The sequence below is a fragment of the Gallus gallus genome, chromosome 7, assembly GCF_016699485.2.
Source record: "Gallus gallus isolate bGalGal1 chromosome 7, bGalGal1.mat.broiler.GRCg7b, whole genome shotgun sequence".
Taxonomy (NCBI): domain Eukaryota; kingdom Metazoa; phylum Chordata; class Aves; order Galliformes; family Phasianidae; genus Gallus; species Gallus gallus.
The window spans coordinates 22,085,598-22,106,452 of record NC_052538.1 but is presented as its reverse complement, the minus strand read 5'-3'; the positions used below and the strand labels follow the sequence as shown (position 1 = coordinate 22,106,452).

At 56.4% G+C, this 20,855-nt stretch overlaps 3 protein-coding genes across 8 annotated transcripts; 1 reads left to right on the top strand and 2 right to left on the bottom strand.

Moving 5' to 3' along the window:
* Positions 1 to 185: 185 nt before the first annotated feature.
* ZNF142 (zinc finger protein 142) lies at positions 186 to 9,530 on the bottom strand. 5 transcript variants are annotated; one of them, XR_005861429.2, is made up of 10 exons: positions 9,429 to 9,530; positions 8,869 to 9,194; positions 7,669 to 8,289; positions 7,170 to 7,421; positions 5,949 to 6,761; positions 5,507 to 5,684; positions 1,907 to 5,123; positions 1,617 to 1,714; positions 1,150 to 1,255; positions 761 to 778 (listed from the first exon to the last, which is right to left on the bottom strand). XR_005861429.2 is itself a non-coding variant. In XM_015290065.4 (9 exons), exons 2-9 carry the CDS (start codon positions 9,146 to 9,148, stop codon positions 773 to 775), a joined length of 5,493 nt encoding a protein of 1,830 aa, XP_015145551.2. In that variant the 5' UTR covers positions 9,149 to 9,194; positions 9,429 to 9,530; the 3' UTR covers positions 186 to 772. The 5 variants fall into 5 exon arrangements, 4 of the variants coding, with proteins under 4 accessions (XP_015145551.2, XP_422062.5, XP_015145549.2 ...); XM_015290065.4 differs by lacking the exon at positions 1,617 to 1,714 and having other exon boundaries at positions 186 to 798; XM_422062.7 differs by lacking the exon at positions 1,617 to 1,714 and having other exon boundaries at positions 186 to 778.
* Positions 9,531 to 9,560: 30 nt separating this feature from the next.
* Positions 9,561 to 14,876, top strand: BCS1L (BCS1 homolog, ubiquinol-cytochrome c reductase complex chaperone). 2 transcript variants are annotated; one of them, XM_046943622.1, is made up of 8 exons: positions 9,561 to 9,624; positions 10,326 to 10,699; positions 11,208 to 11,347; positions 11,446 to 11,640; positions 12,342 to 12,405; positions 12,746 to 12,915; positions 13,339 to 13,456; positions 14,140 to 14,876. In XM_046943622.1, exons 2-8 carry the CDS (start codon positions 10,380 to 10,382, stop codon positions 14,435 to 14,437), a joined length of 1,305 nt encoding a protein of 434 aa, XP_046799578.1. In that variant the 5' UTR covers positions 9,561 to 9,624; positions 10,326 to 10,379; the 3' UTR covers positions 14,438 to 14,876.
* Positions 14,877 to 15,464: 588 nt separating this feature from the next.
* On the bottom strand, positions 15,465 to 20,852 carry RNF25 (ring finger protein 25). Its single transcript, NM_001031259.2, has 10 exons — positions 20,786 to 20,852; positions 20,634 to 20,708; positions 20,463 to 20,565; positions 20,305 to 20,372; positions 20,037 to 20,106; positions 19,835 to 19,906; positions 19,523 to 19,663; positions 19,094 to 19,183; positions 18,198 to 18,332; positions 15,465 to 18,064 (listed from the first exon to the last, which is right to left on the bottom strand). Exons 1-10 carry the CDS (start codon positions 20,821 to 20,823, stop codon positions 17,339 to 17,341), a joined length of 1,518 nt encoding a protein of 505 aa, NP_001026430.2. The 5' UTR covers positions 20,824 to 20,852; the 3' UTR covers positions 15,465 to 17,338.
* Between the last annotated feature and the right edge of the window lie 3 nt (positions 20,853 to 20,855).

The window sequence follows — 20,855 nt, the reverse complement described above, 5'->3', positions numbered from 1 at the left end:
GTGGTGTTTGGTACAGGGAGTGGGGTTTGTGATTTCTCCCTGCAGACAATGCCCTTTGCTGTAGGAACCTGCTGTAGGAACACAAGGATGCCTCCCAGCTGGAGTTGTCCCACAGTTCCCAGCACCCTGGTCCCCAGTGCAGCTAGGAGAGCCCCACACAGCCCAAAGAAACAGGATCAAAAGGAGCCGAGAGATTCCTTTTATACAGCCGCGTATCTTACATCCCATATACATATATGCCTATACACACACACATACATCTCCGCAGCTGCCAGGACTCACTGGGAGATGCTCTCCTTCTCCGGGAGGCACTCTCCTTCCTGCTGTGGTGCCGGCGGCCCCATAGCCGGGCTCTCCCTCTGCACAGCGTGGAGGCGGACGATGGGCGTGCTGGGGTCTTTGCCCACCCCCTGGCTGGGGTCGCCAGCCCCGCGCTCGGGGTGGTGCCGCTGGATGTGTTTGATGACCTGGAACTTCTGCTTGGCCTTGTAGGGGCAGTAGCGGCAGAAGAAGGGGTGCTCGTTGGTGTGGGTGAGGTAATGGTGCCGCAGGCCGGCCGCCCAGCGGAAAGCCCGCCCGCAGGCGTTGCAGACGTACGGTTTCTCCTCACTGTGTTTCTTCAGGTGGGTCTTGAGGAGGAAGCGGGTCTTGAAGGCCTTGCCGCACTGCTCGCAGATGAAGGAGCGCGCGTCCCGGTGTCGCGTCTCCTGGTGCACCCGCAGCGCGTCCGCCCGGTTGGTGCGGTACTCACACTCGTCGCAGCGGTACGGCTTCAGCCCTGCGGCAGTGGGGACAGTGCTGGGGACAAGGGGATGGTGTCTGTCTCCCACAGCCCTTCTATGGGGTCTCAACGTCCCCGTAACGGTCCCAAGGACCCTCCCTGCACCCTATCCTCGGCGCTAGTGCCCACTCTCCTGCAGGCACCCTACGGCTCCCCCATTTCCGAGGCCCCTGGGGTCTGCGTCACCCCACTTTTCCTATCATCATCTTCCCGGCACTGGGGTGCAGCTCCAGGGCATTGTCCCCAACCCATGAGCATGCAGACACACACTGAACACTGTCTACGGTTTCTCACATGGGAAGCATGGAGTTGGGTTTACGCAGCCCCATGGCCCTCCCCTGCCAGCAGTGCCCCATGGCCACACTCACCTGTGTGCTTCGTCATGTGGTACTTGAGCTGATTCACCCACTTGCACTTGTAGCCACAGTCTGGGCAGAGGTATTTGCGCTCCTCCTTGTGGATCCGCATGTGGTACTGGGCAGAGAAACATGGGGCACGGTCAGGAGAAGGCTATGCCACCTGTCCGAGGGGCACGCAGGGCCCTGTGATGCGTGGGGCTCGGGAGCAAGTCTGACATCTCAGCAATTGTGAGCGGCCAGGAGGGCTGTATGGTAGCCTGACCACGGGGTGTCCCACGGAAGGGTCAGGATCAGACCCTGCTACTGCTGAGCGCACTCTGTGTCAGGACACAGGATTTTCTTCCTAGTTTGGTACTCAGGGCACAGCTCAGGCTGAAAACAGACCAGCAGAGCTAGTCCTGAGTGGAGTGCATCACGGCAGCCTCGCCCAGGCGGCCCCAAAGGGCTCCAGCTCAGCTATTAAAAAAAGTCAATACCTCTTTTAGTAAAGACAGGCCATTTTCCTTCCATTACCCCACGCCTGACTCTCTTGTTCTAGGAAAGGCCCTTTATGGTGCGGGAGGATGATAATCACCTATGGAGCGGAGCAGAAAGAACACGCAGCTGCTGTCCCCCGGTATCACATTGCCCTGCATCAGTACCATCTGCTTGCCTATTCCCATACAAAACTCAGGAAAGAACAGAGAGGACAATACCTCTGCTCGTTCATTTCTTCATCCCCAAACCTCCGTGTATCTCCCAAGCCATCCCCAGGCAGGATGCTCACCTTGAGACGTGAGGGGTCGGCACAGGTGTACTTGCAGAGGTGGCACTTGTAGGGCTTCTCACCGGTGTGGATGCGGATGTGCCAGGTGATCTTCTGCCTGTTCTTGGTGGTGTACTCACAGTCGGAGCACTTGTAGATGCACGTGCCCCCGTGGCCCTTCATGTGCTGGTCGAAGACAAGCTGATGGCGGCAGGCAAAGTCGCAGAAGGGGCACCGCAGGGGTTTGTCCTGGGGGGTGGCCGGCTCGTGGCTCTCCACGTAGTGCCGCACCAGCTGCTGCCGCTCCTTGGCAGCGAAGCTGCACAGCTCGCAGCGGTGGCTGAAGTGCTGCTTCTTGTGCTCCTCCAGAGCATCCCGGCTGGGAAAGCTCTCCTTGCAGGTGCCGCACTCCAGGTGCGGGTGCTGCTTTTGCACGTGGCACTTGAGCGTGGCCTCGCTGTGGCACACGAAGCCGCACTGCGGGCAGCCGTAGGACACCTTCTCCTCGTGCCGCCGCAGGACATGCTGCTTCAGGGCCGTCTCGGAGCTGAACCGCGCCTCGCAGCGGGAGCAGCCGAAGTTGAGCTCGCCGCGGTGGCAGCTGTTGACGTGGCGGGTGATGTCGTTCTGCAGGTAGCTGCTGTAGTCGCACAGCGGGCAGAAGTGGGTGGGCGTCTTCTCATGCACCCGCAGGCGGTGGATGCGCAGCTTGGAGTTGGTGCCGAAGGTCTGGCTGCAGATGCCGCAGGCGATGCGGCCCACGCCGGTGTGCAGGGACTGGTGGGCCTCCAGGCGGTACCGCCGCGTGGTGCTGAACTCGCAGTAGAGGCACTTGTGGGGTTTCACCCCCTCGTGCTTGATGCGCACGTGCTGCCGCAGGCAGCGGGCCTGCTTGCAGGTGAACTCGCACTGGCGGCACTGCAGCTGCGGCCGCTTGCTGTAGTGCTTGCGGTGCAGCTTGCGGTGCAGGCGCAGGGCTTTGGCCGCTTTGGAGGTGAAGGGGCAGGAGGCACAGCGGAACTCTCCCAGCGCCACGCAGCCCCTCTTCTTGTGCGTCTTCATGGCCCGCTCCTGGTGGCAGGTGAAGGGGCAAGTGGGGCAGGAGAAACGCCTCTGTTTGGGCAGCGCGGCTTTCAGGGGGGCTGCGTCTAGCACGGGGTCGGCGGGCTGCCCCATCTCAGCGCTGGCTGGGTCCCCCCCCGGGAGCTGGGTGCCGTGGGGTCTGTCCTCCTCGGGATGCAGGAGGTGCTTCTCGGCACAGTGGTTCTTCAGGGCCCGCTGGGAGCGAAAGGCTTCAGGGCACAGTGAGCACCAGAACTGCTCCAGGCTCCGGCAGCCGTCCTCCACGTGGGAGGTGATGGTGGAGACACGGGAGCACACGAAGGAGCAGGCATTGCAGTGCAGCTTCCCACCCTCCAGACGGTACTTCTCAGAGGGCTTCCCAGCCTGCAAGGGACGCTCCATTCCGCTTGTCTCAGCTCCATCCCCTTGCTGTGAGGGCTCTTCTGCCACCTCTGCACTATCACCAGAGAGAGACTTCACAGGGGAAGGACAGCCTGACACCTGTTCCCCAGCAAAGGGACCATCCGATTCCTGCATTTTATCAGGCATCATTTTAGCTTCCCAAGGGGACTCAGGATGTCCAGGCTCCTCCATGCCTCCCCTGTCGCTCTCTGCTGTTTCTGTACCATTATCACCCAGCTGCCCAGTAGGACGGTGCGACCCAGCTGCCTCCACAACAGCTGGTTTGAGGACCTTGTTCTTCTTCAGGAGGACTGGGCATTTCTTGAGGAGGTGTGTGTTGAGTCCCCTTTGCTGCTTAAAGCTGGCACCGCACTCGCAGCACACAAGTGGGGTGCGGTGGCTCTGGCAGCTGGCTTTGGAGTGCAGGGACATGGACTTCTCCTTCCGTGTGATGTAAGAGCATTTTTCACATTTAAAGATCTGACTCTCTGACTGCACCACCAGCATCTGGACCCTTCCCTCCAACACCAGCGTCTCTGCCTGCTCCTTGTCCTGCTTCCGCAGCGCCTTCAGAACCGACTCTGAACTGTTTCTGGTGTCATCAGTGGAGGTGGCCGCATCCACTGGGATAGACGGATGGCTCTGCTCAGCTGTCTTCAGCACACTGAGCCAGGCCTCTGGCGGTTCACGTTGGCTAGTCTCTCTCATCTCTGGGCCTGCATCCAGCTTGCTGTGGTCTGAACACGACCTCTCAAGGTGGCCTGTGGCCTCCCCTATGGTGTCATTTTCCTGGCTGGCACCTGCTGCTGCGCTGTCCTCTAGCCTCAACATCTCATCCTTGCGTACATCTGCCTCTTCTTCCTTATAGTCCGGGATGTCTTCAAGCTCGTTGTCATTGTCCTCCAAGCCAAGGTCATCCTGGGAGCCCAGCATCTCATAGGCAGCAGGAGGCTCCTTACAGGACAGCATTTCCATGCTCTCCGGCTGTGCCATGCAGGCATCTCCAGTCAAATGCTCTAGGATGGGATCAGATGAGACATTCACTGTCTCCAAGTGCAACGTGCAGCTCTCTGCCACATCCTCAGAAGTGATGAGCTCAGCTGAGCCCGCAGCAGTGTCACTCTGCATGCTGTCATCAACTGTGCAGCTCTGCTCCCCCTTGCCCACAGCTGTCTGAGCCTTACTGCTGCCCTCCGGCGGAGCAGCATCCTGCCCCAGAAGGGGCACCATGAATGCTTGCTGGCAGCCCTCTTCCCCCTGGGACTCTGGCTGGGATGGCTTCACTTTTGCCCACTGCTCCTTGCTAGAGAAGGGGGAGCTGGCATCCACACGCAGGGCTGCTCCAAGCTCGTAGCCAAAGACAGACTCAGATGAGCTGATCTCCAGCTCCTTGCTGGCATAGTTTTCCAGCCAGTCCTTGTCACCAGGCACATAACCGTGAATCTTGCGCTTGTGGAAGAAGAGGCTGGTGTTGCTGAAGGTGCAGTAAGAGCAAAGGGCGCAGCGAAACTCCTTTTGCTTGGTGTGCTTGCAGTTCTCGTGGTTCAGCAACGCCTGCTTGTACTTGGTCTGGTAGGCACAGTACTGGCACTGGAAGATGGGCACTTGGTAGTTCTGCGAGTGCTTTGCCTGCATGTGCTTCTGCAGCTCGTACTTGCGCTTGCAAGCAAAGCCACACACCTCGCAGATGAGGCTTTTGCCCTGGTGCCGCAGCTTGTGGCTGCTCAGCTGGTCGGCACGGTGGCACCGGTATGAGCACTGGTTGCACTGGTACCTGTGGGGAAAGCAGAACTGGTCAGGCAGTGTGGGGAACCAGAACAGGCTGAACCCTGTCAGACATATGGAGCTTTGCTTCCCCATCTTAGACACCTGTGGAAGGGGTGCTCTTAGGTTTGCTGGGTCTGACCTTTGCAATTTGGGCAGCTCAAACCACAAGCAATTCCTCCCTGTTGCATCCCTTGGTACTGCTGGTGCTTTTTATCCCCAACCTGGGGGTGGGAGATAGAGTCCCTGGGTATCCCTGTCACTCCTGACACACGCTTCACAGCAGAAGCACCTCCAGCATCTGTGGAGGCAGACTAGACCCACGGGAGAGTAAGGTGATAAGTGAAGAAATAAAAACTGGCCTTGGCACAAAAACATATACAGGGGTAGTACCGAAGATCGCCGGTGTGCTTGCGCATGTGGACATTCAAGTAGTGCTTCCACTTGGTGATGTATCCACACTCAGTGCACATGAAGTTCTTGTCACTGGAATGGGTCAGCATGTGCTTGGACAGGTAGCTCACATCGCGGCACGTGAAGTCACACAGCTCACACTTGTGAGGCTTCTCTCCTACAGAGGAAAGAGAAATGTTCTCAGTACAATAATCAGATACAGCAGCCTCCCCCCTGAGGGTAACCAGCTCAGCAGGAGCTTGGGATAGCAGCAGGGATGGGGACACATCGTGACTTCAGCCAAACAAGACTAGGGATTGGTGGGTGGCAGAGCCATCGATGGGACCCGGGAATCCTGACCCAGCCCTCCCTGACCTCCAGGACCAGCACAAACCCATGTCCCAGTTCGGCTCCAGGTGCCCCACAGCAGGCACCCACCCACCTGTGTGCAGCAGCATGTGCCGGATGAGCACCCTCTTGTGCGCGGTAGCGAAGGCACACTCGGTGCACTTGTGGATCTTCTCGTTGGCGTGCATCTTGCCCACGTGGTCATGATACTCCACAGGGTTGAAGGTGGCGTAGGGACAGAAGCTGCACTGGAGCTGCTCGCTGCCTGGGTGGCCCTGCTTCTTATGCTTGCGGAAGACGTGCTTGTTGGAGCAGATGAAGTCACACTGCTGGCAGTGGAAAGCATAGTGGGTTTTCCGGTGAGCCTCCATGGCCTCAGCAGTGCCAAAGAGCAGTGAGCAGGCATGGTACTTGCACTCCACTGCCTTGATGCCGTGAGAATCCTTGAGATGACGGACAAACTCCTTCCTGTCCTCCACACAGTAGTCACAGCCCCCTTGGAAGCAGCTCAGCCTCTTGGGCTCAGCTTTGTGAGTTTTCAAGTGCTCTTTGAGGGCCTGACTGAGGCGAAACTTCTCCTTACAGACCGGACAGGAGTAGACATCGGAGTAGAAGTTGGAAATGTCCTCATGCATGCTGGCCATGTGGCGGTTGAGGGCATTCTTCTCCACCGAGCTGTAGTGGCAGAGCGGGCAGCGGTGCACCTTCTCACCTGTCTCCCTCATCATGTGGATTTTCAGCTTGCTTTTACTGGTGAAGTACTTGTGGCAGTTGGGGCACTGCAGGCTGGGGTCAGGGAAGTGCAGGTGGAGGTGCTCCACCAGGTGCGTCCGCTTCTTGAAGCACCGCTTGCATTCGGGGCACATGTGGGTTTTGTAGACGTATTCTGAGCCCTCTGCAACATCTCCTGTGAGAGCAAAAGAACAGCCATTAGCAAGAAAGAAAAAGGACACAAGCACAGGCAGATGTGTCCCTCCCTGATCCTGCGGTGCTGGGGCATGGGCTTATCACATACAGTCATGCAGCAGCCAGGTACCTGCAGCAACCGTCCCCATCCTGAGCCACCAGCATGGTTCAGGTGGGCTCTTTCCAGCTCAACACTTAGAAAAGTGATCCAGCATAGCCTAATTCAGACCTGCTTGTATGCCCCTAAAAGCCAAGCAAACCCCTCAGGTTCAGCAACAGGAAAGAAAGAATGCACCTAGTGGGCAAATAGGCTGCTGGATGGCACAGGACCTCTTGGCCCCACTACGCTGTACAACTTGCTCACAAGCAATAGGCCCAAGCATCTCTCAGCACAGCCTCACAATAGTACCTTTGAAGTGCTGAGCCCAGGTCACCTTGGCTTTGTCAGCCACCTTCCTGTTCTCTTTGGCCTCGCCCTCACAGGGGCTCTCTCCATCCTCCTCCAGTGAATCGTCCTCATCACTCTCTGAATCCTCTTCTCCGGCAGATGCTTTCAGCTCCTCCAAGGAGCCCTCTCCAATGCCTGAGGGATTTGCTGGCCTCGTTTCTTCTGAGGTAGCTTCCCAGTCAGCGTGGCAATTCTCTGCCTCCTTCTGCCCTTCTGTGTCAGGGGGGAAAGACAAGAGACTGTGATGCTGCAGGTGGGAATCAGACATCACCCCTAACCCACACACACATAAAAAAACTTCCTGGCACTCTGGGGCACTGTGCTACTGGACCACTTGGCTCTCCAGCCCTCCAGCAGCACAGCTTTGCCCTCACTCCCCACACCTTTGACTCCAAACCCAACCCCTGCAACACCGACAAGCTCCTGACCCAGCTTGGGTCTCCACCAAACTCAGCTATACCTGATGGCAGAATGCAGAGCTGCTTGAGGGGAGCTGAGCTGGGGATGCTGCTCATCACAGATGTCTCAGCAACGTGACCCTTCCTGTGCTGCCAGAAGAGCTTGGCATTAGCTGTGACAAAATCACAGTGGCCACAGTGGAAGGGGAAGTGGGTGCGGTGGTGCTGCTCCATGGCTGGGCGGCTGGGGAAGAGCAAGGGGCAGGCTCGGTAGGTGCAGGACACAGGGGAAGCCCCATGCAGGAGACGTAGGTGGCTGCGCAGCTGCTTGCGGTCCTCTGTGGCAAAGCAGCAGCCCTTCTCAGGGCAGGGCAGAGCTCCCTGTGGGCCACGGTGGGTCTTGAAATGCTCCTTGAGCTCACCAGGCTGTGCAAACGCCTCCTGGCAGATGGGGCACAGCAGGCACTGGAGAGCTGAGCCCTCTGAGACGCCCACTAATGGTGGTTCTGAGCCCTCTGACTCATTCTGGCCCTTACTGGTGGGTGCTGGCAGCACTTCAGGTAGCTGCAGGTGCTCTGGTGGTGGCAGTAGCAGGCACTCGTGCTGGGACAGCAAGGAAGCCTCCGGGAAGCTCTGGCCACATCTCTCGCAGAAATACAACTCCACCACTTTGACCAGCACCTCTGCACAGAGCAAGGATGATCATGAGAAAGGGCTTTCACCGGGCCCAGAGCTTAGGACTGCTGGTTCAGTTCCAGCTCTGGACAAGAACAATAAAATTATGTCACCATGAATTACAGCTTTGAGAACGACAGCCCTCCCCCTGCCCTGGGAATCCCATGCCACACAGGAGGAGCCACACACTGCGGGAGGAGCACCACTGTGCAGGTGAGCACACTGAGTGGGTCTGTACCTTAGCACCTCTGAGGCAGAGGCAATGCTGCTTGGCCTTCTCTCTAGCAGGATGCCCCGGGGTGAGCAGCGTGCTGGGGGAGCAGCAGCAGAATGGAGACCTCCACCTGCATCCTCCCAAAGGCTCAGAGCAACCCCACAGCCTTCTCCAAGGCTCCCTGGGCCAGTCCTCCCCACCGTGTGCCAGACTCGTAGTGAGCAGCAGCATCTGCTCCCGATGCACGCAGGCTAAGCGACCCGACGGCACCGTGACATCCCCAAGGTGCTGACCAGAAGGAACGGGGCCCAGCTGACCCCCGTCCCACTGCTCGGCACTGAACTGCCCATGCCCCCCTCCCCACACCCAGTACCGGTGCCGTTGGCCGCATTGCTCAGAGTCACGTTGCCAGCCACAGCTTCAATGAAGATTTCTACATTGCTTCCTTCAGCCGCAGCCCCTTCCCCGGGCGATGACGCCTCTGCCAGCACCAACTCCTGGCTCACGGGCAGCGGGGCAGCCCCAGCCGTGGCAGTGGGGCTTCCAACCGCCCCTGCTGCTCCCACTGCCCCCGGGGAGGGCAGGAGCAGCTCAGAACACAGGGCCTCCATCTCCTCGCCCGCAGCCTGAGGTGCAGCCACTTCTGCGCTCATTGCCCCTTACTCAGAGCCGGGCACGGCGCACGGGGGTTCCCTGGCTCTGGAAGAGAAGAACGAGATCCAATTACGAGGCATTCCAGAGGGTGAACCATGGGCCTCAGCACCACCTGTCCCCGTGCCGTGACCCGGGGGCCTCACACAGGGCCCGCAGCCGGCCGGGACACCTCATCCCCAGCCCAGGAGCAACGCAGGGGCTCAGGCCTAGCCCCGATCCCGCGCCCAGCTGCCCCCCAGTACGCCCCAGCTGCCCCCCACTCACTGTCCCCACTCCCACCTGCAGGTCCGGCCCAGCGCATCTCGATGGTACCCGCAGCACAGAGCGCCACCCTCAGCTCTCCCCACCGCCTCCTCCTCTCCTCCGGCCCCGCTCGGCGGCGGAGTGCCGGGAGCCGCCGGAAACGGAAGTGCGGGAGGAACCATAGAGAGCGGCGCGGTGCGGCGCAGCGCGACGCCAGGAGGGCGGTGCGGAGGTGAGGGTCGGCGGGTCGGAGTGTCCCGGGGTGGTGGCGGCGTGCGGTGGGGTAGAGCCCTCTGGGGCACGGGTAGGCGTGCTGGAGGCGTGGGGCTGTACGGTTGGGCGGTACGCTGACCCTGTGTCCGGACAGGGCCTTGGCGTGGGATGAGGGTCTCACCTCAGTGCCCGACTGGCGGCCTTTATCCCGTGGTGGGGGGTGAGCTTGGAGGTCTGCGACTGAGAGTCTGCCCAGAGGAGAGAGGATGGGGAATACGGTGGTGGCCTTCAAACCCCTCAGCAGCTGAGCAAGGGGAGCCGTGGGGATGGGGCCTCAGCCCCTCTGCTTTGTGGCACACAGAGCAGCGCTGCTCCCCTTGGGGTCTGTGTGACTCCCTGACATCAGGACGTGTTGATGCTGCTGCCCCCGGCCTGTGCCAGCTGCCAGCAGTGAATGTGCTCCTAGCTCAGTCTGGTGACACACCTGAGCTTTTCCAAGCAGTAAATCCTAGATGCTTGCAGTGCGTGGGGATTTACAATGATTTAAATAACAAAATGGTGTAAAGCGTGAGGCTTCTTGTGGCAGAAGGTGCAATGGATAATTTGAGAAGAGGCCATGGTAAAGGCCAGGCATCTGCGAGCTACCCATCTCGTCCTCTGCTGCTGTAGTACGTTGCTCCATCATTCAGACCTTCCCCACTCTCTTCTCTGCCCACACAGGTTGGTTGATGGAGTGTGGAGATGCTGTGGAAAGGATCACATTAACCTCCCACAATGCCATTTTCTGACTTTGTTGTGGCGTTGAAGGACAACCCCTACTTTGGGGCTGGGTTTGGCCTTGTTGGAGTGGGCACAGCCATGGCACTGGCTCGGAAAGGGGCTCAGTTTGGGCTGGTGGCTTTCAGGCGCCACTATATGATCACATTGGAGGTGCCCAGCAAGGATAAGAGCTACCAGTGGCTGCTGAACTGGATCTCGCACCATGCCAAGCGCACACAGCACCTGAGTGTTGAGACCTCGTACCTGCAGCATGAGAGTGGCCGTGTCAGCACCAAGTTTGACTTTGTCCCCAGCCCTGGAAACCATTTCATCTGGTAAGGAAGATCAGAGGGAGAGGGAAAAGCAATCTGTGGGCTTGCCCTCATTTTGGCAAGGAAAGTCCAGTTTGGAGGGCCCCTAGAGGCGGAGGAGAGAATTCTACCTTCTTCTTGTATGTGAATTAGGAGAGGGGATTGGGAGTAGCTTAGAGAGTTTGTCTGCACCAATCTGAAATTGCTTTTTCACCTGAGGTGAATGTTCCCCTTAACACTTGACCCGGGCTATGCACTCTGTCTGGATCCAGACAAATGGAAATTGACCCCAAGATTTATCCCACCCTCCTGTGCCAAGCCAGTGTTGGACAAGCTAGCTCTGAGTTCCCCTTGCTGAGCCCAGGTCCCCACCATGCCTGCTTTGGGCACAGAGAACAGCACCACCCCTGGTTGATGTGGCTGAGAGGTGAAAGGCAGAGACTGAACCTCGTGCTTGGTTATGTGCTGAGTGTGAGCTGTGGCCTGTGGCTGGAGATGGACTCCATCCCTTACCCTTGTCCTCTTGTTCCAGGTATCAGAAGAAGTGGATTCGCATCGAGCGCAACCGGGAGAGGCAGATGATTGACCTGAACACAGGAACTGCCTGGGAGTCTGTCACCTTCACGGCACTGGGCACCAACCGGGAGATCTTCTTCAACATCCTCCAGGAAGGTCTGTAGGCAGCTGTGTAGGGCCCTACTGGGAACGGCCCCTTCCTGGAGGCACCTGGGGCTTCATAAGAGAGCCATCCCCTCTGCCTCTTTCTGCAGCCCGAGAGTTGGCTCTGCAGCAGCAGGAGGGGAGGACAATCATGTACACAGCCATGGGAACGGAGTGGCGGCAGTTTGGATTCCCGCGCCGCCGCCGGCCTCTCAGCTCTGTGGTGCTGGAGAAAGGTGTGTCGGAGAGGCTGGTTGAGGACGTGAAGGAGTTCATCGACAACCCCAAGTGGTACATCGAGAGAGGCAAGGCTCCAGTGCGGTGTCCTCTGTGCTGTGCCCAATGCAGCACCTCACCCCTGTCCAGATAGCATAGCTGTGCTATGCGAAGTCCCTTGTGTGTCTGAGCCCCTCAGCCTGGGCACAGAGCAGTGCTCTCACCCCAGCTGCAACCATGTTGTAGCCACCCATCTTCACTTCTTCTCCTGTCTTACCAAAGAGCCCTTAAAATAGCCGAGCACAGGGGACAAAGTAAGGGAGAAGCACAGTCAGGGACCAAGCAGAGGCTGCTGCTTATATCCATCCCTGCAGCTTCTCAGCACTCTCCTACTGTGCCTGCTGCAGACCTGCCTCATAGCAGTTTCCAGCCTTCTGTTCATCAGCCTGATCTCTTTGTGAGCTATCCCCCACATACACACAGCTCTCTGGCATCCTCCCATATATCGGGGTTAGATAGACTCCTGGGCGCAGGTTCTTCCTGCTCAGGTTCTACAGTCTACAATCCTGGGAACCACAATAAGTGATGGAGTTAATTGCTCCTGCAGTGCTGCTGTGGGGTGAATTTGAATGCCAGTGGTCCTCTCTGTAGACAGCTGCAGAGAGGTTTTTGTCCTGCTTCTTGCTTTCCTCTGGTACATCCTCTGTTCATGCTCGGCACAACCCCCTGGTTCTGAGGGAGAGGGCTCAGGGTAACCCAGCTGGTTCCTAAAAGGACACTGTCTTCCTAGGGATCCCATACAGAAGAGGCTACCTGCTATATGGTCCTCCTGGCTGTGGAAAAAGCAGCTTCATGTGAGTATTGCTTGGCTGGGTGACAGCAGTTTTCCTGCCAGCTGCCTGCTCTGATGTGCAGCAGTCTCTGATGAGAAGATGTAGATGGGCTTGGGTTTGAAATGCAGCAACAAAGGAGTGGACTGTGTCACCATTATAGGTCAGAGTGACAGCACTGTGTGCAGGCCAGTATGGCACTAGGGCTCACATCCACTGTCTTTGCCTGATCCCCACTGGGGAGAATGTGCCTGTGCTCTCCCCTGCTACTGGACAGGGAGGAACTGTTCTTCAGCTTCCCCTGCCTTCCTCTGCTCCAGGCTTTCCTCCTGTGATTCACTGCTGTGGTTTATGTCCTTCCCAGTACAGCCCTGGCTGGGGAGCTGCAACACAGTATCTGCCTGCTGAGCCTCAGTGACCGCAGCCTCTCTGATGACCGACTCAATTACCTCCTGAGCGTGGCACCACAGCAGAGCATCATCCTTCTGGAGGATGTGGATGCTGCCTTCGTCAGTCGGGACCTCGCTGCTGAGAGTGAGTGGTGATCTCTTCCTGGGCCAGGCATTGGGGTATTTGCCAGCTCAGTGCCAGCAGGCAGGCAGGGGACAGCTCCCAGAAGTCTCATGACCCAACCTGCAGCTCACCCCATTTTGGCTTGGCCATATAAAGGGAGCATTGGGTCCATAATTCCAGAGGTATATCAGGCAAAGATACTTGTTTGAAAATCTGGCTGTTTTCAGCATAAGGTAGCCTTCCCCTTCATTCTCCTTTCGGGTTCACAGCGGTGCTTCCAGGCAGGGATGGTGAATGGGCTGCCAACCAGGAAGAGTTGAGGGTCAGCCTAAGCGGGTGGAAGGAGCAGAAAGCTTGGCTTATGCTTCAGGTTATAGGCAGGTGGCCCTTAAGTCTGCAAGGTGCGTAGCAGATGGATATGATCTCAAACATCTCTGTCTACAGACCCTGCTATGTACCAAGGCATGGGACGCCTGACCTTCAGCGGCCTTCTCAACGCCCTGGATGGTGTGGCCTCCACAGAGGCCAGGATTGTCTTCATGACCACCAACTATGTGGACAGGTCAGAGTTGCACCATGGGAGGGAGCAGGGAGAGGTGCATGGGAAAACCTTCCTCCTGTGGAGCCTTTTTGGTGACCTTTATGGAGGACTATGTGCATCCTCGAGTGTGAGGACTGTAGATTAATTTTTGTTGGCCACATAGCACATGTCCCGATACTCCCTCAGGATGCAAACCCCTAATCAGGACGGCCCCTTGGTGAGGCTTCTTCCTTGCTGCTCAAATCATATTGTGCTGGGTACTTCCTTCAGGAGAGGTACCTGCTTTCTGCCTGTAAGGATCTGTGGGTTTTAGGGTTGTGGCCGTGCTGAGTGAGAAGCTGGTTCCATGCAATCCATTCAGTCAGTAGGATGTGGCTCATGGCACATATCTGTGCTCAGGAAGCCAGCTCATATACCTTTCAAACACTTGTGGTGAGCTTGGCTTGCCTAGATCACTGATCCGAAGATCAGCAGATCACAGAACTGACAAACTTCTCACCCTCAGGAGCCTACCATTCCCTTCTTTCTTTTGGGTTGATTTCCTACCTTGACCCTGGGAGCAAACATATTCCCTACCTTTACCACAGTGCACAGGGCCTTACGTATAGGATGCAGGCTGTGCTAGCATGGAGGGGGGCTTCTGTTAGACCCCTCTTGCAAAGGCACTTGGGTCAGGTTGTGAAGGCACCCCTGTGTCTCGACAGGCTGGACCCAGCCCTGGTGCGGCCTGGACGTGTGGACCTCAAGCAGTATGTGGGCCACTGCTCCCGAGGGCAGCTGGCCCGCATGTTCCAACGCTTCTATCCTGAGCAGCCCCCAGCTGCAGCTGAGCGATTTGCTGAGCAGGCACTGGCAGTCTCCAAACAGATCAGCGCTGCCCAGGTACAGGGCCACTTCATGCTCTACAAGACAGATCCCGGGGGAGCCATTGAAAACATACACTCCATCCTGCCGTCACCTAAGGTGAGCTCTGCCCTGCCGTGCTGTGAGGCCTGGAGATGACTGGGACAAGGACTTGGACTATCCTGGGGATGCTGTGGAGCTGCCCAGCCATGTGGGCCAAGGTCACTCTTTCCCTCTACCTCACCAAGGCCTTGTCTTTTTGTTAAAATATGTGGAGTCAGAGCTTCCAGCTCTGCAGCAGAGTAAGGGGATCAGCTCTTGCTGCTCCCTAGGTTTGGGTGCTACTATACAGACCCTGCTCACCTGCTCACTTCCCTTGTGCTGGGATTGTGAGAAGCTGCCAAGGCTTCCAGATGTGAAACCATAACTTATCAACCCCTTCCTTGTGGGCTGATACTCCAAGAGAATTTTGCAGGGGCAGGACACTGGGGTGATGCACTGCTAAAGAGAGCTGATGGTCTTTGAAAGGAAAGCGGTCTTCATTGATTTGTGAACATCCTTGTAAGGTAAAGCGCACAACATGGCTCTTTGCCCTCCAGTCCCCTTGCTTTTGTGTGCGTGCTGACAAGCATTGGTTTTGTTCCTCTGCATGTTATTTGTCCCACCATCCACCTGCTAGAGCCCTTCTGACCTTGACAGTTGGGAGCAGCATTGCTCCAGACACTTCTCAGGGTTGCTGAGGCTCAGATCCCTGTTCTGGAAGGATCCTGGCTTGTCTCCAAGGTGCAGTTCCTGGTATAATGTAGAGAGTCCTCCTGGGACTATCTGATTCTCTGGGGGATAATTCAGCAACCCCTTTGAGAAGGGAATTTGTTTACCCTGTACTGCTGGTTTATTTCCCCTCTTTGTGTTTGTGGCAGGCCTGCCATCAGCCTGCTGCTGCTGTGTGCTTTCTTTTTAAAGCTGATCAAAATCTGTGCCCCTGGAAAGAGAGCAGGGGAGGGAGTGGTGTGGTCAGTATTACAACCAGGCCAGACTGGCGTGAAGAGCAGAAGTCCCCTTCAAACAGCCCTGAAAATGCAGTTGGGGAGGGGAGGCCTGATCCAGGCAGGTTCTGTGCCCCATCATCAGCACCACCAACCCAAGTTTCCCCCTCCACTACCACCATGAGAGCACAGGAAGCAACTTGTGTCATGCTGCTTGCTTTTAATAGTGTTAATGTTACAGCCACCCTTCGTGTCTTTCTGCCCAGCCTGAGCACCACTGTCAGTTTAGCCTCACAACAGCCCTGTGAGGTAGGTCAGTAATAGCACAGCCCCATCTTGGGAATAGGGATGCAAGCAAATGCCAAGTGAGAAGCCTCAGGGCATGGTGCAGACTCCATTTCTCCCTCATTCTAAATCCCCACCCTGGACAAACTTTTAGAGAAAGGAGCTGGAGACATCTGCTACTTTGAAGTTTCTCAGACCCAGAGCAGGGAAAGCATATCATGTCCTTGCTCTCCCACAGAGCACCCCACCATCCTCTTTAATTCAGCGATAAGTGCTGTCTTGACAGCCTCTACCTGCTGCTGTCGGGACATTTTCTGAAGGGATTTGTTTGGCCCAAATTCATTTCCACACACTAGTGCAGAATTTTCCTTTGCTCCAGGCTGACAGCAAGTGAGTCAGAAAGGTGAGAGCCCTTCCTTCATCCCTTCTCCCTGGCAAAAAAATAACCCCTCCCTTTTTATCAAGCATAGTATTTGAGGTTACTGAAGACCTTGCTCGCTTTAATTTCTGTGGCTGAATTCCCATGCTCCAACTGTGACACAGTAGCTTTCCCAACAAGGAGAAAGAAAAATTTGACTCACTGCAGGATGCTGAGGAGCTTGGCAATTTGAACGTGGAGATTTTTGCTCTGTTAAAAGCTCAGTGAGCAAAAGGAAGATGACACTTATCTGTGTGAGAAGAGGGGATTTGTTAGGGGGACACGAGGCACAAACAACTGTGAAGAAATGAGTATGGTCCAAGTGAGCCAGACAGGTCAAACTGAGCCAGACAAAGCAGCATCCTGCTATCCAGGAGACTTCCCCTGCCAGTTCAGAATAGGAGGCAAGGGAGTAATACCAAGGATCAACACCTGCTCCAAACAGCTAAGAACAGGAGTGGGAGGGCAAAGAAAACAAAAGGAACAGGCTTCAGAGAAGACCCAACAAATTAATTTAATAGCAGTGTCCCACTTCAGAAATTTGGGATTCCTGTCACATCTCTGCAGCAGGACACAGTTTGAATCTGAAACAGCAGCATAAGGAACTGCAAAAAAGCAGCTGAAGGACGGGGCAGAAGCTCCAGCTAAACTCAAGCTTCCAGGGGGAGCAGGAGCCAGCACCAGACCTCAGTCACTGGACAGTCCTGACCTGCCAAAGCATTGACTTAAACTTAATTTAGCTCTGGCTGGGGCTGGGAAGAGTTGTGTTATACAAAGGACTTGCCTGGCCAAGCCTATGAGTTGAGCAGCAGTCTGCACCATAGAAGAAAAAATCATCTCTAAGGAGTATGGACAGCAGCTGAGAAGGTGCTCCAAGCACCCCCAAAGGATGCAGCAAGCTGAGCTGCAGGTTGCTGCCCCGGCACAGCCTCATCACATGGTGCCACCATGGCTCTGTGGGGATGCTCAGTTCCAGGGAAGGTCCTGCACAGCTTTGGCTCTGCTGTAGCACCACGCCAAGCTAATTCCACTTGTTTATGTAGGTATGTATGTTTCTTGGCTCACAAAAACAGGTGATGGATGCATGCTGGTCCCTGGTCAAGCCCTGCTCTGCCTCCTGCTTCCCTCAGGACTAAGGCTGCTGTGACCTATCAGAAGTCAGCTTCTCCAGTGGTGGTGACAGCCAGTTGCTCACACCAGGCAGCCCAATGCTTTATTCTACATGAAACATGGAGACTCCACCCGTCCCAAGCTGTGCCAACTCCATCCTCTGTCCCAAGTTGTATGGTGACTCCTTGCTACTGCTCCACCAGAGCCTTTGCCATTCTTATTATTAACAGCCCTTCCCAACCCAGCCCCTCACCCCTCCTGCTAGGAACTGCTCTCCTTCTCCACAAAATGGGCTTCTCGACGTCCACTGGGCCTGAACACCCCTCGCCCTCTTGGTGCTCTGTGGTAGGAGCCACGATCCTGCACTCTTGACCTTTCCCACCTCCCACAATCCCAGGGCCTGTGGTGGCCTTGGCAGCCAGGAGCTGCTCTGTGCTCGCTGCGGTTGAATGCCAGGTTCTCCTTCTCCCTGCTTTGGGCCTCAGCACCTTGCTCTGGGGTCCATCTTTCCATGTTATGGTGTTCCTCTTTCAAGTCCACTGTATCCGCTACTGGTGAGGAATCTTCAGGGCACAGCTCCTTTCTTTCAGCCAAAGCAGCTGCCTTGCTTCTGCTGTGAGGCTTCGGAAATTCCTGACAGTGCCTCCCACCAGGTCTTCTCTCTGATCTCTGACCAAAGCCTCTGGGCGCCCTGGAGCCATGGGACAGATGACAGGCTTCCCCTGCCCCTTCCTGCGAGCTGCTGCAGGACTGCCTGCCCTGGCCTCTTGGGCCTGACCTCTCCCCTCTGTGCCTCTGCCTCTTGCTTTGGGGTTCCTTGGGCACAGCAGGCCTCTCAGGCTGCCCAGGCTCTGCCTTGCTCTCTGGAGCCCTGGCTGGCTCCAGAGCTGAGGCCTGGCAGGGTGCCTGAGGTGCATCCACATTGCTAGCACTCACCAGCGGCTCAGAGGCAGCAGCTGCCTGGCCTGGATCAACAGTAGCTGGAGGCTGAAAGAAAGAAGCCAATGGTTAAGAAAGGGACAGGGCAGTCCCCAAGCAGATGACAGTGTTTGGCCCTTAAGTCCAGGGACCTCCTTGCTGGTGAGAGGACCACAGCAGCTCTCTGCCCCCAGTGCCATACCGCCTGGAGGCTGATGAAGTAACGGTTCTTCTCTGCTTCAGGGTCAATGATGCCCCCTTTCTCTTGCTGTTTCTTGAAAATTAAGCGCAGTTCTTCTTGGTGCTGCAGCATCTTGGCATCTGGCCTGTATGGCTCCTGAGTGGCAGACAGCAAGAGAGGTTAAGGACTCTATCTATATGGGTAGTCAGTTAGTAACGCCATGAGCAACTCCCCAAACCCTCATTTGATCCCACAGCACCCAAGCAACCTGTCTGTTTGTGACATTTGACCCACTGAGCCTACAGATTCACGTGTAGTACCTATACAGAGAGAGGGAACATGTCACTGCAGACCCACTGTTCCCTGCATTGCCTGCCTTAGGACCTCCTGCTTTGGAGGAAGATGCAGAGCAACTAAAAATCAAGAACCCCAGAACTCACCACATCAGCTGGAGTTACTCACCTGAAATTGATAACATCTCAGTGGGTACAGAGACATATTTAAGGAAAGCTACAGTTATTCTCTTAGAGCAGAGAGAACATAGAGGTTCCATTGAGGCACCCAGTACCTGATGGCAGAATTGCCTCTCTCACCCACCACATCTGTTTGCTTTGGAGAGCAAGCCAACAAACACTACATATCCTCACTGCCTCCCCATGCAACAGCTGCATATCCTTTGCTTCCCTCTGCCCTTATCACAATTGAAGGCGGGCCCCTTTCCTATGGCAGAAGGGTTGCAATGGTTCCCTCTGAATAGAGCACGAGATGGAATTCATACGTATGTGTGTTGTCCTGGAGTAACTGGCAGAGCACATTAATCAGCTCCACCTGACACTGTTTGTTCATGTGTTAAGATGTCCCAGTTGAAGCTACCCAGAGAATGGGCACAGCCAGGCAGATGAATCCCCATCTCTTACCAGCGGGTGCTGTGGTGGTGGCGCTGCCTTCAGGGCGCAGAGGTCATAAACCAAGGTTTCCCGGCAGACAGGGCACTGCACGCCGACTTTCTGCAGGGAGGTGAGAGGTGAAACCCTAGGCAGCAACCCAGCCCATGCACATCCAGAGAATCCCCAGGGTGGAAGTGAAACAAACAGGGCAGCCTTCTTCAGCTAACCACATGCACTTTTCTGCTAAGGCAAGGAGGCCCAGAGGGATTTCAGTTTGTAATTATGGTTGGAAAGGGCTCCTGGAGCTCACTCAGTCCGATCTCCACTGATTCTCTCAACACAGGCACAATGCTAACCGTGCTGCATACAGCTGCTGAGTCAGGCTGGCCTTTGTTCCACATCCCACAGGGAGTGACAGTGAACTCATGAGGGCCCGTACAGGGGATGAGAGCCCAATACCTGTTTGGGGGAAGGTGCCAGGTGCTGTTCTCTCTCCTCCTGTTGCATGAGAATCTCATCCTCCATGTGCTGGGCATAGCGGGCCAGGCAGTGGGAGTGGAAGTAGTGGTAGCACTGGGTCTTTGTGAAGGCTTCCCTCTCCTGTGGAGGAGAAAGGGCATTTAAAGGGTGTTCCCAGCACCTAGCTGAGGTGGGTTTTCACTCCCATATCAGCAGGGACATTATTGACGGCAGAAATACATAGGTTCTTCCACTGGGCTTCATGTGACTCACTTCTCAGCCACCTTGAAGGTCTGGAATACACATTCCTACCTGGAATCCATAGAGGCAGATCACACACTGGCCATGAGGAATATTGTTGTCAGTGAGAATCTCCTTCCCCTTCTGTCAAAGCAGAAAAGCAAGCATTTTTCTCACTGGCCTCCACATGGCCCAGACTCAGGGCTCTTCCGCCTCAAAGGGAGTCAAAGAACGGTGTGCGTATCTGGCTGCCTCCCTTCTCCCCAGCTCTTACCTCAATCAGCTCATATAGCACCTCTGTCCCCAGCCTGGCTTCAGCAACATTTCTGAGGGTCTGCAACATCCTACAGCAAAGCAGCACAAATACTTAACACAGACTGTGCCACACCTTTTCACTGTTCCAAATGCCTGTCACCCCACCGTGGTAACAAGAGAAATAAAAAGAACACCATCCGCCAGGCTTTGCCTACGGTGTGGGACAGGCACAAATGCAAGCACGTATTCCCGTGCTGTCCCCAGCTCTCCTCCCTCTCAGCACTCACTTTTGGATTTGCTCATCTGACAGCCCCCGTGGGTTGCTGATGGAGATGTCTGGAGCCTCGATGGGATACTAGAAAACAAAACAAACCAACAAAACCCAAAACGCACCGAGGAAAGCGGAAATAGGGGGCTGCAAGGCCCAGCTGGGATGGGAACCTACCTGGGGGGGCACGGCGAGCACCAGTGTGCACCGCACGAACTGGGAGTCCTGGTCCTGGGCCGTGGCGGGGTGCAGGGTGATGCTCACCTCCCAGGGCTCGGACCTGCGGGCGGGCAGAGGTAAGGCGCGGCCGGGGAGAGGGGCCCGGGGGCCGCAGGGCCCGGTACGTACCTCGCGCGGCCCCGCACCACCCGCAGCTCCTCCAGGTAGATGGATTCCAGCACCTCCACCTCGGCCGGCAGCGCCCTGCGAAGCACCGAGCGGTCAGGCAGCCCCAAACGCCCGCCCTGGGGAAGGGCGGGGGGGGAACCGGGTGCCATTACCAGTCCGCCGCCTCCACCTCCTCACCGGCCGCCGCCATCTTCCCGCCCGGCCCGGAAGCGGAAGTGCGAC